Source organism: Balaenoptera acutorostrata, chromosome 19 (genome assembly GCF_949987535.1).
Source record: "Balaenoptera acutorostrata chromosome 19, mBalAcu1.1, whole genome shotgun sequence".
NCBI lineage: Eukaryota > Metazoa > Chordata > Mammalia > Artiodactyla > Balaenopteridae > Balaenoptera > Balaenoptera acutorostrata.
This window is the reverse complement of record NC_080082.1, coordinates 52,794,359-52,807,788: the sequence shown is the minus strand read 5'-3', so window position 1 is coordinate 52,807,788 and position 13,430 is coordinate 52,794,359. Positions and strand designations below refer to the sequence as shown.

Here is a 13,430-nt window from a genome sequence, read left to right as displayed (position 1 = left end):
CCACTTATTCTGTCTTGATTTCTCATGCTGGGCCTCTTTCCTCTAAAAGTTGCACAGTTAACTGGTGTTGACAGAAAGCCTTGAACGCATTACTTCCCTGGGCCTCTCGCTTGCCAGTTTGAACAATGTTTGATCTCACATGCCTTTCTAGTTGTTCCTGAGTGTCCTACCCTACTACTGGGGAGAGACCTTCTGGGCTCCCTTGGGGCTATATTAGAGTTAAGGGTGGGCCTAGGGCAGCCCTTTATCTTGACCCTGGCTAAGGCAGATCAATGGGAAGAGCAAGGGCCTACTCTCAGGCTGATCTTCAGCTCTTGCCTTTTTAATCTGCTTGTTAAGTTTGCTTTTTCCGCGTTCCAGCAATTCAAGATGATGGTGATGCAGGGATTCCATCCACTCCCTGAAACCAGTCCTGCCGGAATAACAGCAGAAGTTGCCCTGGGGCCCCTAACAAGGCAAGGTAAGAGTTCCGTGGCCCCAATTAGGTAGGGTCTATGAACCCAATGTCAGCCTGAAGAAGCTACAGAAGATGAACCATTGGCCTTCATCCTCCCAATAAGATTTTTTTGGGTCCACATCTCTCAGGAGGGATCTGAGGTAGGAGATAGACAGGCCCCTGGATGAGCAGCTGCAGCTGATCTCCTGCTGCTTCAAGGTGGGATACCAGCGGAGGTATTGGGCCCTGAGTGGGCGCATTCTTGTGGATTTCCCAGCCCAAACCATGTGCAGAAAAGGCCCTCAGTCTAGGGGAAGGGCCAAAGGAGGGAGAAGATGCCAGCTGGAATCCATCTTGGCTGAGAGATTGGTGCCCACACCAGGACCAAATATGGAGATGATTGGTCAGAAGAAAAACCTGGAAAAGTGCCCCTATAAAAGCAACCTAAGCTGCGCCTATTGTGTGCAACCTCTGTTGCTCTGCCATGTGTACTTTGCTTCTAATAAACACTTTTATCTTTTTCATAATCTTTGTCTCTTTGCTGAATTCTGTCTTCAAAGAAGACAAGAACCAAAGTCCTTCTTCCAGCCGCTCCACCACCAGAATCAGCTCCAGCATCCTTTGGGGGAAATACTATTCTACCAAACCCTGAGCCACAGGTGGGCAGGATGGGGTGTCATAGTCACTGGTGGGCCTTGCCCCAGCCCAGGGCAGGTAGGTGCAGAGCAGCCCCTCCATGGTCAGCTCTGCCTGGGGCGACCAGGCTGAGGTCTGCCTTGTCAGGGAGGGGAGAGATGGGGGTCCCACTTTGGGTGACTGAGGAGTTACAGGGACAGGGAGAAAAATGGAGAGGGACAGACAGTGAGGCATCCACAAGACAAATACAGAGAGAAAAAGAGACACAGGAAGAGATATAAAGAGAGAGATGGAGGGACTTCCCAGGCGGTCCAGTGGTTAAGACTCCACGCTTCCAATGCAGAGGGCGTGGGTTCGATCCCTGGTCGGGAACTAAGATCCCACATGCTGCGCAGCACGGCCAAAAAAAAAAAAAAAGAGAGAGAGAGAGAGAGAGAGATGGAGACAGCGGGAGATACAGAGAGAGACACAGATACAGATAAACAAAAAATGGAGAAAGACAAAAGGAGACGAGAGAGATGGATAGAGACAGTGAGGTCAAGATAGAGAAGAGAGATAACAATGGCAGGCAGAGAGAGAAACTGTCAGATGGAGAGACAGAGAGAGAGAGATACAGCAGTAAAGATGCCTCCCTCCAGGATAAAGCAGGCTGTAAAAAAGGCAGATCAAAGGCACTAAAAAAAAAAAAAAAAAAAAAAGATGCCTCCCTCCCCATCCCGGCCCTCCTCAACCCCACAGAGGGAGGCCTGCAGGGACAAGCTGGCAGAGATGCACCGCCCACACTGACCTCCTTCTAGGCACTCCCACAGCAGCAGCCGGTCCTCCTTCAGCTCTGCCCACCTTCCCTCCTGCTGCTGGCCAAGCCCATTAAGCTGCTACCCTGGCCACAACTGAAGGCCCCACGCCCTGAGGAGGAAAACACTGAAGAGGTATCCTTGTTCCCCGGCACCCCAAACCATCAATTAGTACTAACGAGGGAAGGTTCCTCTCTGCCTAAAGACCCCCATCTGGGCTCAGATGGCGGCGAGGCCCCACCCCCATGACTCAGGAGGTTAAAGGGCCTGGAGCCGGCCTGGGAGCCCACCGTGTCCGGATGGCGTGTGGCAGCAGGAGAGTCACCATTCAGCTGGTGAACGAGGAGGCAGGGCCTGGAACCAAGGGCCCAAAGCCCTTTCGGGGCCAGAACTACAAAGCAATCCGAGCAGCCTGCCTGGATGAGGGGATCCTGTTCCGAGATCCCTACTTCCCTGCTGGCCCTGATGCCCTTGGCTATGACCAGCTGGGGCCCGACTCGGAGAAGGCCAAAGGGGTGGAATGGAAGAGGCCCCATGTAATGTGTGGATGGGGCCCTGGACTCCTGGGTCTGAGGAAGGAGGTGTCACTGTGGGACCAGCTCAGAGCAGGTTCCGCAGTCCTGGGTCAAGGGAGGCCCAGGGAAGCCAAACGGCCGCCCACAGGTTTTACAAGCCTCTCATGGGGTTGGAGGTGCTCATTACTCCAGAGCCGCGAGGGCAGGACGGGGCCCAGGCATCTGACCCCCCAGCTGCTCCTTCCCTCCCCTTCCCGTCTGAGGTCTAGATTCCCCTGACACATGTCTGTTCGGCTCATGTCCTCACAGATGAACCGGGGCTCAGCGCAACACTCCTGGGGGAGATGGGGGAGTCTGGGTGAGACCACTGAACCCATGCTGAGCCCCCAGATCTGGCAGGTTGCCGTGGGGACCCTGACAGCTCCGCCCTCAGCCTCCCCCTGCCCTGTCCCTGCCCCTCCCTTTCCCTCTCAGGCTCTCCTCTCCTGGTGCCTCGGTCTCCCTCTTTCCACCCTCCCCCAATCTCAGCCTTTCCTGCCAGGTAACTGCTGGTTTCTTGCAGCTGCTGCCTCCATCACTCTGTACCCACGACTCCTGTCCCAGGTGGTCCCCCCGGGACAGAGCTTCCAAGATGGCTATGCAGGCGTCTTCCACTTCCAGGTAAAGCTCGGTTCCTCTGTTCGTGCCTCAGTTTCCCCCAGGGTGACATGGATTTCATAGTTGACACTGTCCCCTTGGGGCTGTAATTCCCGGACTGGTACAGCAGGGTCAGGCATCAGAGGTTGGGGCCCAGCAGGGTTGGAGGTGGGAAGCCGAGCCCAGGCCCCTCCCCTTCTCCCACCAGCTCTGGCAGTTTGGCTGCTGGGTAGATGTCATGGTGGACGACAGGCTGCCTGTGCGTGAGGGGAAGCTGATGTCCGTGCGTTCGGATCAGCGGAACGAGTTCTGGGTCCCACTCCTGGAAAAGGCCTACGCCAAGTAAGGACCCCGACGCCACCAGCGGCAACCCCAAGTCGCAGCCAGCAGGCCCCAAGCCCCAGGGGATGCCCGGAGTCCCCGGACTTCTGGGATCCTCCAGACAACCCACCAAAGATCTCAAACCAAGGTACAGCCCACAGGACCCTCATGTCATACCATCGCCTGAGGACCTCCAAATCATAAACACCTCCCTGATTTTTTTTTTTTTTCCTTGGGGCTGTGCCTTGTGGCATGCGGGATCTTAGTTCCCTGACCAGGGATCGAACCCGTGCCCCCTGCATTGGGAGCACAGAGTCTTAACCACTGGACCACCAGGGAAGTCCCCCTCCATTGATATTTCACACAAAATATTCCTAGATACCCACTGAACACTCTTAATTCTGAAGGAGACTGAAATCTCGTATCAGGCCCCGGAGTCACCAAATCTAAGCGATCCCCTTGGGGGACCTGTAATCTCAGACAATCTCTCCTGATCCCTTGAGAAACCCAAGACACCTCCAAAATATTGGGTGTCATCCCTGGAACCCTTAAATCTTCGCTTTTCCCCATTCTGCAGCTCTGAAATCCCTGACAAACCCCATAGGGATCACCCCCCAAAGCAGACATCTCCCACAGACTCAAAGTGTCAGACACAGCCCCCAGGATGCCCAGAATTCTGACAGAGCTCTTCTGTGACTCCCAGATCACGCAGTCCTGGTGGCCCCAGGAGCCACCAGCCCAATTTCCCAGGGCTTCCCAAGTGCACCCTCCTTAAGAGTCTGCAAATTTGGGGGATAGCCCTTGGGACCTCACATTCCTGAGACAGAGGCCCCCCCACATTCCCATGGTTGCCCAAGATACTCGCCCATGCCTCAGACACCCCACCCCAGACCTGCTCCCACAGGCTCCATGGCTCCTATGAGGTGATGCGAGGCGGCCACATGAATGAGGCTTTCGTGGACTTCACAGGCGGTGTGGGCGAGGTGCTCTACCTGAGGCAGGACACGCTAGGCCTCTTCTCTACCCTGCGCCATGCCCTGGCCAAGGAGTCCCTCGTGGGAGCCACTGCCCTGGTGAGAGAGTCAGACTCCCGTGAAGACCCCCGCCAGGACCAGAGTGCAGTCACAGCTAGAGAGGGGTGGTGTCCTGTGTCTTTCTCCCCTCTGCTTTCACTGTTGGCTTATTGTCTCTCACAAATCTAATGCCAGCAAGTCAAAAGGACATTTATTTGCTCTCATGACTAATGAAGCTTCAGGCACAGCTGGATCCAGGTGCTTAGTGGATGTTGTGAATGTGTTTTTCTATTCTTGCTTCTGGTTAGATTCACTCACAGGCAGGCTTTCCTCTCATGGGCACAAAATTGGGCCCCACAGCTGCAGGTTCCTCCTACTGCCCCCGGGGGATGTGTGTGTGTGAAAAAAAAAGTGCCTCTTTCTGAGAATTTCAACAAAAGTCTCAGGACTGATTTTTCATGGGCTCAGCTTGGGTCATATGTCCATCTGTGACCCAATCACATATTCATTCACTGAGTCAGTCTAACTCATTCGTTCATTCATTTATTTAATCCTCTACTCAGTTACTGAGTGTCTTTTGCGTTTCTCCACCTCTTTTCCTCTCTGTTCTGTATCTTTCTTTGTCCCCGTGTCTCTATGTCTCTCCTCTTTATTTATTTTTTTAGTAAATTTTTTTAAAAGATAAATTTATTTATTTATTTATATTTTTTATTTTTGGCTGCGTTGGGTCTTCGTTGCTGCACATGGGCTTTCTCTAGTTGCGGCGAGCGGGGACTACTCTTTGTTGTGGTGCGCGGGCTTCTCATTGTGGTGGTTTCTCTTGTTGAGGAGCACAGGCTCTAGGTGCACGGGCTTCAGTAGTTGTGGCTCGCGGGCTCTAGAGCGCAGGCTCAGTAGTTGTGGCACACGGGCTTAGTTGCTCCGTGGCATGTGGGATCTTCCCGGACCAGGGCTCGAACCCATGTCCCCTGCATTGGCAGGCGGATTCTTAACCACTGCGCCACCAGGGAAGTCCTATGTCTCTCCTCTTTAAATCTCTTTTGGTCTCTTGTGTCCATCTGCCTCTCTCTCCTTCTCTTGCCTTCACTCGCCAACTCCCAGCCCCTCTCGGAGCCTGGCTCCTGCTTTGGTGAAAGGAGGTGGGGATGCAGAGGGGAGCCCTGTCCCCCGCTATGGCTCACTGTCCTGTCCTCTTCCCAGAGTGATCGGGGCAAGTACCGTACAGAAGATGGGCTGGTGAAGGGACACGCATATTCAGTCACAGGCACACACAAGGTGAGGAACCCCCAGGGTGGGCTGGCAGGGGGTGTCCAAGCACCAAACCCCCACTGACCACGTCTCCCTTAGGTGTCACTGGGCTTCACCAACATGCATCTGCTGCAGCTGCGGAGCCCACGGGGCCGAGTGGAGTGGCCTGGGGCCTGGAGTGACAGGTGGGATGGATCTGCGGTGGGTGGGTGGCTCGGTCGCACCTGCCCACCCCTTACACCTCGGTCTCCCCAGCTGCCCACGCTGGGATGCGCTCCCTGCTGAGTGGTGAGATGCCTTGCTGGTGAAAAAGGAGGATGGCGAGTTCTGGTGAGTGGGGCAGGGTCCCTGGTCTGCTTCGGGGAGGGGTGCCAGGCCAGCGGGGTCAGGGAGGGGGCAAGTCCCGCTTGAAGGGACATGGGAGAAGTTCATGGGGGTGGGTCCTAATGGGGAGAAACTGTCCATATCTGTGGTAATTTGGGAGTTGGGTTCTATTTCGGGGAGTCGAATTAGAATTAGCAGTAATGTTAGGGAACTTGGAAGCATAGTAATCTTTGGAGGGTTGAAGGGGAATGGGTAATATTTAGGGCAATTGAGGGAGGCTTGGTGACATTGGGGCATTTCTTGAGATTTGGCAATATTGAGGGGCTGAAGGATACTTACTGGTAATAGAGAATCTGAGGGTCTTGATATTTGGGGGTTGAAGGCAATTTGACAATATTTGGGGGGAGTTTGTAGATCTTGGCTATTTGTAGGGCATTTCTGAGGACTTGGAGAAATCTGAGGGAGCTGGAGGGCTCTAATTTGAGGGTCATTTCTGGAGACATGTATTATTTGGGGGACTGAAGTGTACTTGGCGACATTTAAGGAATTTAGGGGCTTTGTGACTTGGGGGGTCATGAGCTATTTGGGGTGGGGGCCGGGCCAGGGTCTGACTGCCGGCCACCGTCCAGGATGGAGCTGCAGGACTTCCTGTGCCACTTCGCCACCATCCAGGTCTGCTCGCTGAGCCCTGAGGTGCTGGTCCCCAGCCTGGCTGGAGGCGGCAGGCACATCCACACCTTCCAAGGCCGCTGGGTACGTGGCTTCAACTCTGGCGGGGGCCAGTCTGGTGCCGGTGAGGCCTGGAGGGGCCCCTGAAGGCAAGCAAGGGGGGCCGTGGCACACTGGGTAACCCTGTTTCTTTGTCCTTTACTAGAAACCTTCTGGACTCAGCCCCAGTTCCGGCTGACGGTGCTGGAGCCTGATGATGAGGAGGAGGAGGAGGAGGGGCCCTGGGAGGGCTGGGGGGCAGCAGGGGTACGGGGCCCCGCACTGGGGGGGACACACCCCCAAATGCACTGTGCTCCTGTCATTCATCCAGCGCAACCGGCAGCGCCTGAGGGCCCAGGGCCTCACGTACCTGACCGTGGGCTTCCACGTGTTCCAGGTGGGACCCCGGGCTGGAAGAGGCAATGGGGGAACACAGAGGCATGGAGGTACAGGAGGCCAAAGGCGGGATCCGAGTGGGTAGAGGATGGGGGCTGAGGGTCAGAGTCAGGAGACAGCTGAGGCAATTGGAGGTGGGTGTCAAGGAGAGACTGAAGGGCTAGGGAGGGCGCAGAGGGAGAGGCTGGGGGTCAGAAGGGTAGAGGGGTGAGGGGTCAGAAAGGAGACAGAGAAAGGGCTGGAGGAAAGGCTGAGGATCAGGGAGGGGACCGAGGAGCAGAGGGCACAGATGGGAGGGAGGGGGTCCAGGAGGGGCTGGGTCAGGGACTAAGGGGCAGGGGCTTTAGAAGGGGTGGGATGGGAGGAAAAGAGAGGGGGAGGTGTGGAGAGACCAGGAGCAGGGGCACTCTGAGGGGCGGCTGCCTCCGCCTGGCCCTGACTCCCCCCTGCTCTTCCTTCTTGCAGATCCCAGAGGAGGTGGGTATCAGATAGGACCCCAGATTCCATCCACCTCTGAGCCAGCCCCAGCGGCTGGGACAACCTGGCGGCCTGGGACGCGCCTGGGGTGATGGGCGACCAGTGGGTTTGGACAGGGCGGTGTGGAGGACGCAGTGGGTCGGAGGCTGGGTGGGGTGCACTGGGACGGCGGTGGTCACGCCGCCCTGCCCCCTAGCTGCTGGGCCTGTGGGACTCCCCGCGGAGTCGGTCGCGCGCTCTTGCGGGGCCTGCCGCGCGCCGACCGCTCGCCCTTCTGTGCCCGCCGCGACGTGAGCCGCTGCTGCCGCCTGCGCCCCGGCCACTATCTGGTGGTAGCCAGCGCCGCCCGCGCCGGCGACGAGGCCGACTTCACGCTGCGCGTGTTCTCCGAGCGCCGCCACGCCGCAGTGTGAGCCGGGATCCCCTGCCCCGCGCCTGGGTCAGCCCAGCGCCCCCAGGATCCCGCCTAGACCCCACCCGAGCCTCAGCTGAGACCCCGCGCGGCCCATATCCCCAGCCGCGGGGTGAGCAGTCCCCTCCCCCATCTCCCGTCTGTAATTTGCAGGGAGATAGATGATGTGATCAGCGCCGACCTGCGTGCCCTCATGGTGAGGCGCTGCTCTGGGAAGGGGGTGCGAGGGTGTGTGTGTGTGCTGGGGGGCGGGGGTCCTCTTGGCCAGAACTAAACACCCCCTACCCCACAGGTCCCCTACATTCCCCTGGAGCTAGAGATGGAGCAGCTGTTTCACGAGCCGACAGGAGAGGTGAAGAGATGGGGCAGGGCTAAGGGGGTCCCTCCCCCCCTCCCCTCGCCATGTACCCCTCCCTCCCTCTCTCCCTCCCTCTCTCCCTCCCTCCCTCATCCTAGACATCTCATTTTACTTTGGTTTCTCAGTCTGTCTGTGCTTAAATCTCATGAGCTTCTTTTCTCAAAATGCTCACAGCTCTTCCCTGCCTCAGGGCCTTTGCTCAGTCTGTACCCTCCCCCTGGACTGCTTTCTCTCCCTTCACAACCCCTGCCAGGCTAAGGTCTTGTCTTTCCAACGTGCCCTGACCCTCCCCCAGGCTGGTCAGCTGCTTGCCCTCTGTGGGCTCCCGAAGCCCAATGCTTCCCCATTACAGCCCTGACCACGCTGGGGACAGGTCTCACTCCCTTCCGGGACCAGGAGCTCTGAGAGGGCAGGCCTGGGCCTCTCTCAGTCCCTGCTGTTTCCCAGCACCACCCCGGGCTGTTTGTTGAATGACTGCCTGAGTGCAGGCTCACAACCGGCTCTCTCCTTACCAGGAGGAAGAACTCAATGCCCCTCAGCTCCAGACCTTATTAAGCATTGCCCTGGAGCCTGGTGAGTTGGGGACCAAGAGTGGACTCCACAGAGCCCCCATGTGTGTTAATCCACGATGCTTCTGGGAGTCAGGACATGGGAACCCTGGGCTCAGCCTGCTGGCGTCTCCCCTGTAGCCAGACCTGTGGGTTCTGTGATAGGACCCGTGGCCAAGGCCATGGCCACTTATAAGCCCATCTTCCTCTACGGAAGTGTAACTGTCCTGAGCACAGACCCAGACCCCCGTGCCTGGGTTCAAATCCCAGCTCTACTAGTTTCCAGCAGTCACATGGCTTTCTGCACCTCAGTTTCAGAAAGGATTATTGGGGATAACAATAATCCCTAGCATTTACAGTGATGGCCAGTATGCAGGAAGTGCCTTTTTTTTTTTTTCCTGTAGCTAGGGCTCATGCACGGACTCCCAGAGAAATCGGGCTCAGGACCTGTGAGCAGCTGCTGCAGCGTTTTGGGGTATATGATGGGGGCATTGCCTGGGTAGGGAGGATGGCCTCCGCTTCCCTTCTGGGGACATTGACCTTAACCAGATGCCGCATCCCCAGCATGGGCGAAGCCTCGATCTGTACCACTTCCAGCAGCTCTGGGGCCACCTCCTGGAGTGGCAGGTAAGATGGGGGCTGGGCAGGGCACCTCCTTCTGGAGGGAGAGGCACCTTTACTACATGGGCATAGGTGCTCTGTGGGCTAGCAGGGCCCCAGGGGAGAAGGGGAACTTGACCACACCACGCCAACCTGGAGGCATCTGGCTGGGATATCCCTGCCCCATACACCCCTTTGTTGTCCCTCTCAGGGCACTAAATAGCTCAAGGATCAAGAGCAGACTTGGATCCTGGGTTGGAATCCCAGCTCCCAGCTCAGCCTCTTTCTGGCTATGTGACCTGAGGGGCCTTTGCTTGTCTACCACTGGGAGGCGATAATTCCCCACCCCCCTCCCAGCTCTGGATCCCTGTGAGGAGGAGATGGTCCCAGGCCTCCCCACACTGCAAGTGGTAAGCCACTGTTCACTGAGCCCTCACTAAGCCCTTTGTGGGTAGAATCTCACCTTGTCCTCACAACAACCCTGTTACTGCTGGTACTGTTATTCCCAATTTACCGATTGGGAAACAGACACCCAAAGTGGTTAAGCTGCTTGCACAGGGCAGGCAGGAATAAAGGGAGGTGGGTGGGAACTCAGGCTGTCTGGCTCCGAGACCCCCTTTCAGCCTTCTTCAGGGTGCTCAGGGGCCTGGGTATGGGACTGACCAATACCTCCCTGCCCAGGCCACATTTGAAAAGTTCGATGAGGACGCCTCTGGAACCATGAACTCCTATGAACTGAGGCTGGCCCTGAACGCAGCGGGTATGGACAGAGGTCCTGCGGGATCCTGGGGACGGATCTGCTCCCCCTCCTCCCCTGTACTCCTCCCCTGGCATCCACAAAGCCCACACCTTAGTTGCTCACTCTTGGCAGGAACTGGGTGACCCTGAGAGAGCCCCAAAGGGGAGAATCCTCTGTGTGGGGGGAGGAGGGCAGAGGGAGGGAGTGCGGCCCTCCTGGGAGGGGAAGCGGGGGTCGGGAGCTGGTGTCTGAGAGGCCCCAGCCCCCAGGACCTCATGGTAGAATGTCCTGGACTCCTGGACTTCTTGGGTGGCCCTGGGCGCCTGGAGCCTCCATTTCCCTCTCTGTAAAATGGCCAATACACAGAGTGGCCAGGAGAAGCCTGTGGAATGGAGCCCACAGGGTTTCGTGCTGGGGAATGCAGCATCCATGACCGCATGCCAGAGTGCCCAAAGGAAGGCTCCCACCGAAAGGCTGAGTTCTTCCAGGAGACGTAGAACAACCCCATTCCATTTGTGTGGGAGCACAAAAATCCTAGCCAATGAACAGAGGCAGAGAGCAACTTCTTCCCTGGGCTATGCAGTTAGAAAAGTGCGTGTGATCTGTCCCCCACCCCACCTTGCGCGGACGGGGTGTGGTCTGGGATCAGACACAGAACTCCCAGACCCCCCACCCCACCCCAGGGCTCATCTGCCACAGCAAAGGGAAGGGTGAGACATGGGGAGATGGGGGGCTGGGGGTGATGTGACCCAGAGTCTGAGAGGCAGGGGGAGACCCTGAGGGGGAAGTCTAAGGTCCAGGGAGGTGCAGGAAAAGAAAGGAACTCAAGACAGGGGGGAGATGGAGTCAGAGAGAAGACTGGGAGATGTGAGCCTGAGAAACAAGAGTCCCAGGTAGGCAGAAGCAGAGGCGAGAGAGGGTGGGGGAAGGTGGAAGGCTGTACTGTTCACGCGGTATGCCCGAGTGCCTGGTACAAGCCTGGTGTTAGTCTAGGCAGAGGAGCGCTCTAATGGGCTGACGTGCTGATGGTACAGACACACGACAAGCAGAACGTCTAGGGCAGATGGTGAGAGGTCCTACGGTGGCAAAAGGAAACAGGCCATGGTGCTGGGACCCACAGCCGGTGAGGTGTGGGTTGAGACATGGCGGTCAGGGAAGGCCTCACTTGGGTGATGTGTGAACAGAGACCGGAAGGAGGGGGGAGTGAGCCTTGGGGACTCTGGGGAAGAGCGGTCCAGATGGGGAAAGTCAGTGTAAAGGCCCTGAGGAGGCTGGTGTGGAGGCAGCGGAGTGAACGAGGGGCCCAGTGATGGAGATGAGGACAGGGGGCCAGTGTGGCTGGAGCCAAGTGGGGAGGAGGAGGTGGTCAGAGAGGAGATGGGTGGAGGAAGACAGGAGAGCCCCACGAGGCCTTGGGAGGACAGCTCTTTAAAATTTTTAAAATATGTATGAGAGGGAGGAGGGAGAGGCAAATCCAGGGTCAGGGACTTGTGTGTGAGCCTGGAGCTGACAGGCAAGGGAAAGGTGGTGTGTGTGGTGGAGGGAATACCAGGGAGCGGCCCAGCTGGAAGCAAGGTCTGGAGACCCGGGCAGTCCCGGGCTGGGGGGACGGACAGGAGAAAGAACCTGCTCCGATCCAATCCTATCCTCTGCTCCACAAAACCCCCCTGAGCCCCGTTCTGCTCCAGGCCCTGTGCTGGCTGATGCTGGGGATTCAGTGGTGACCAGAAGCCCTTCCCGGACCTCACCCACCACTCACTTCCCTGCCCAGTGCAGGCGCAGCCAGAGCCACCAAAGACAATGACAGCCCAGAGGGCTCAGGGCAGGCATGTGGAGGCCCAGAGGGGTCAGGGCAGGGATGTGAGCTGTGGGACCCCAGAGGAGGAGCTTGACGCTGCTTGCTGGGGGCTGAGTGTCTGAGAGGACTTCCTGAAGGAGGCGTGTATCAGAGTAGGAACACAGAGGACATGGTGTTCTGGGCAGAGGGAACATCAAGTGCAAAGAAGGCAAGGCAAAGCCCAAGGTCAAGTAGAGAAGAGGGAGGAGGGGAGCAGGAGATGAGGTGCAGACTGTGCAGGCCACCAGCTGGCTGGGGACAACGGGGGTCCTGGGGAGGGGTAACCAGGAGGTCATGGTCACTAGGGCCCAGTAACCTAGGTAAGGGGTTTCACAAGGACTGGCTTTTAAAAGCTTCTGGTGAACGATTCCTCATCGGAGGTGATTTCTGAACTCCAGAAATCGCCCCTGATATGGAGCATCGAGAAATTGACTCCATACGGGGCTGACAAAAATGCTTTGCTGCACAGAAATATTCTCTAGTGTCTATTAGCAGAAATCGGGCAGAGTTTAAAGGAATAATAATACAATAGTTATGACGTGCCAGACACTGTCCTAAGCTCTCTACATATAACATCTTCACACGACCTTATAGGGTCAGGGCTCTTAGTCCCCACTTGACAGATAAGGAAACTGAAGCCCAGAGAAGTGAAGGGAGTTGCCCGTGGCCTCACGGCTGGGATGAGGCAGAGCTGGGACTAGAGAGGTGGGACCAGGCCCCCCTAGTGTCTGCCTTCCCTGGGGAGTCGGAGGGGAGGTATGACCCTGAGGTGGGGCTCCCGGTGCAGCCCAGGCTCAGAGGTGGCCTCCCCCAGGCTTCCACCTGAACAACCAGCTGACCCAGGCCCTCACTAGCCGCTACCGGGACAGCCGTCTGCGCGTGGACCTCGGGCACTTCGCGTCCTGCATGGCCCAGCTCATCTCCATCTTCCGTGAGTGCCATCCCTGGCACTGGTGGGACAGAGGGAGCATGTCTCCACGGTAGGGGGACCAGGGAGGTGGGCGCTCACCCTGCCCCTGACAGGCCACTGCAGCCAGCACCTGGATGGGGGCGAGGGGGTCGTCTGCCTGACCCACAGACAGGTGAGCCTGGGCTGCAGGGAGGGGTGGCACGGGAGTGTCAGGAGTCCCCGGCCTCATGCCTGCTGTTTCCTCTTGCCCACTGGATGGAGGTGGCCACCTTCTAGGACCTCAGCCTGGGAGCCCTGCCTTTCCCTTCTCCCAGCCCAGACCAGGGTTTCCTCTACAGGGAGGGGGCTGATGCCCTGACGTTAAGCAGTGATTCAGAGCGTGGCCTTGGGAGCCAGCCTGCCTGGAGCTGACTTCTGGCCCCACCACTCACCAGCTGGGTGACACCGGGCAAGTCACTGCACCTCTCTGGTAAACGGGCATGGTAACAGCAGCTTTCTCGTGCAGGCTGCACGAGTTAGCCC

General features: G+C 57.6%; 1 protein-coding gene across 1 annotated transcript; it reads left to right on the top strand.

The window, feature by feature from the left end:
* The first annotated feature begins 2,165 nt into the window (after window positions 1-2,165).
* CAPN12 (calpain 12) lies at window positions 2,166-13,184 on the top strand. The gene is given in 22 exon segments (XM_057534746.1): window positions 2,166-2,475; window positions 2,923-3,041; window positions 3,226-3,359; window positions 4,243-4,411; window positions 5,552-5,626; window positions 5,699-5,784; window positions 5,855-5,929; window positions 6,553-6,716; window positions 6,798-6,916; window positions 6,918-7,028; window positions 7,493-7,504; window positions 7,701-7,733; window positions 7,735-7,913; window positions 8,070-8,112; window positions 8,209-8,268; window positions 8,790-8,847; window positions 9,227-9,297; window positions 9,387-9,449; window positions 10,104-10,182; window positions 12,813-12,929; window positions 13,022-13,080; window positions 13,161-13,184. Coding segments are annotated over 22 exon segments (2,160 nt in total).
* The last annotated feature ends 246 nt before the right edge of the window (window positions 13,185-13,430 follow it).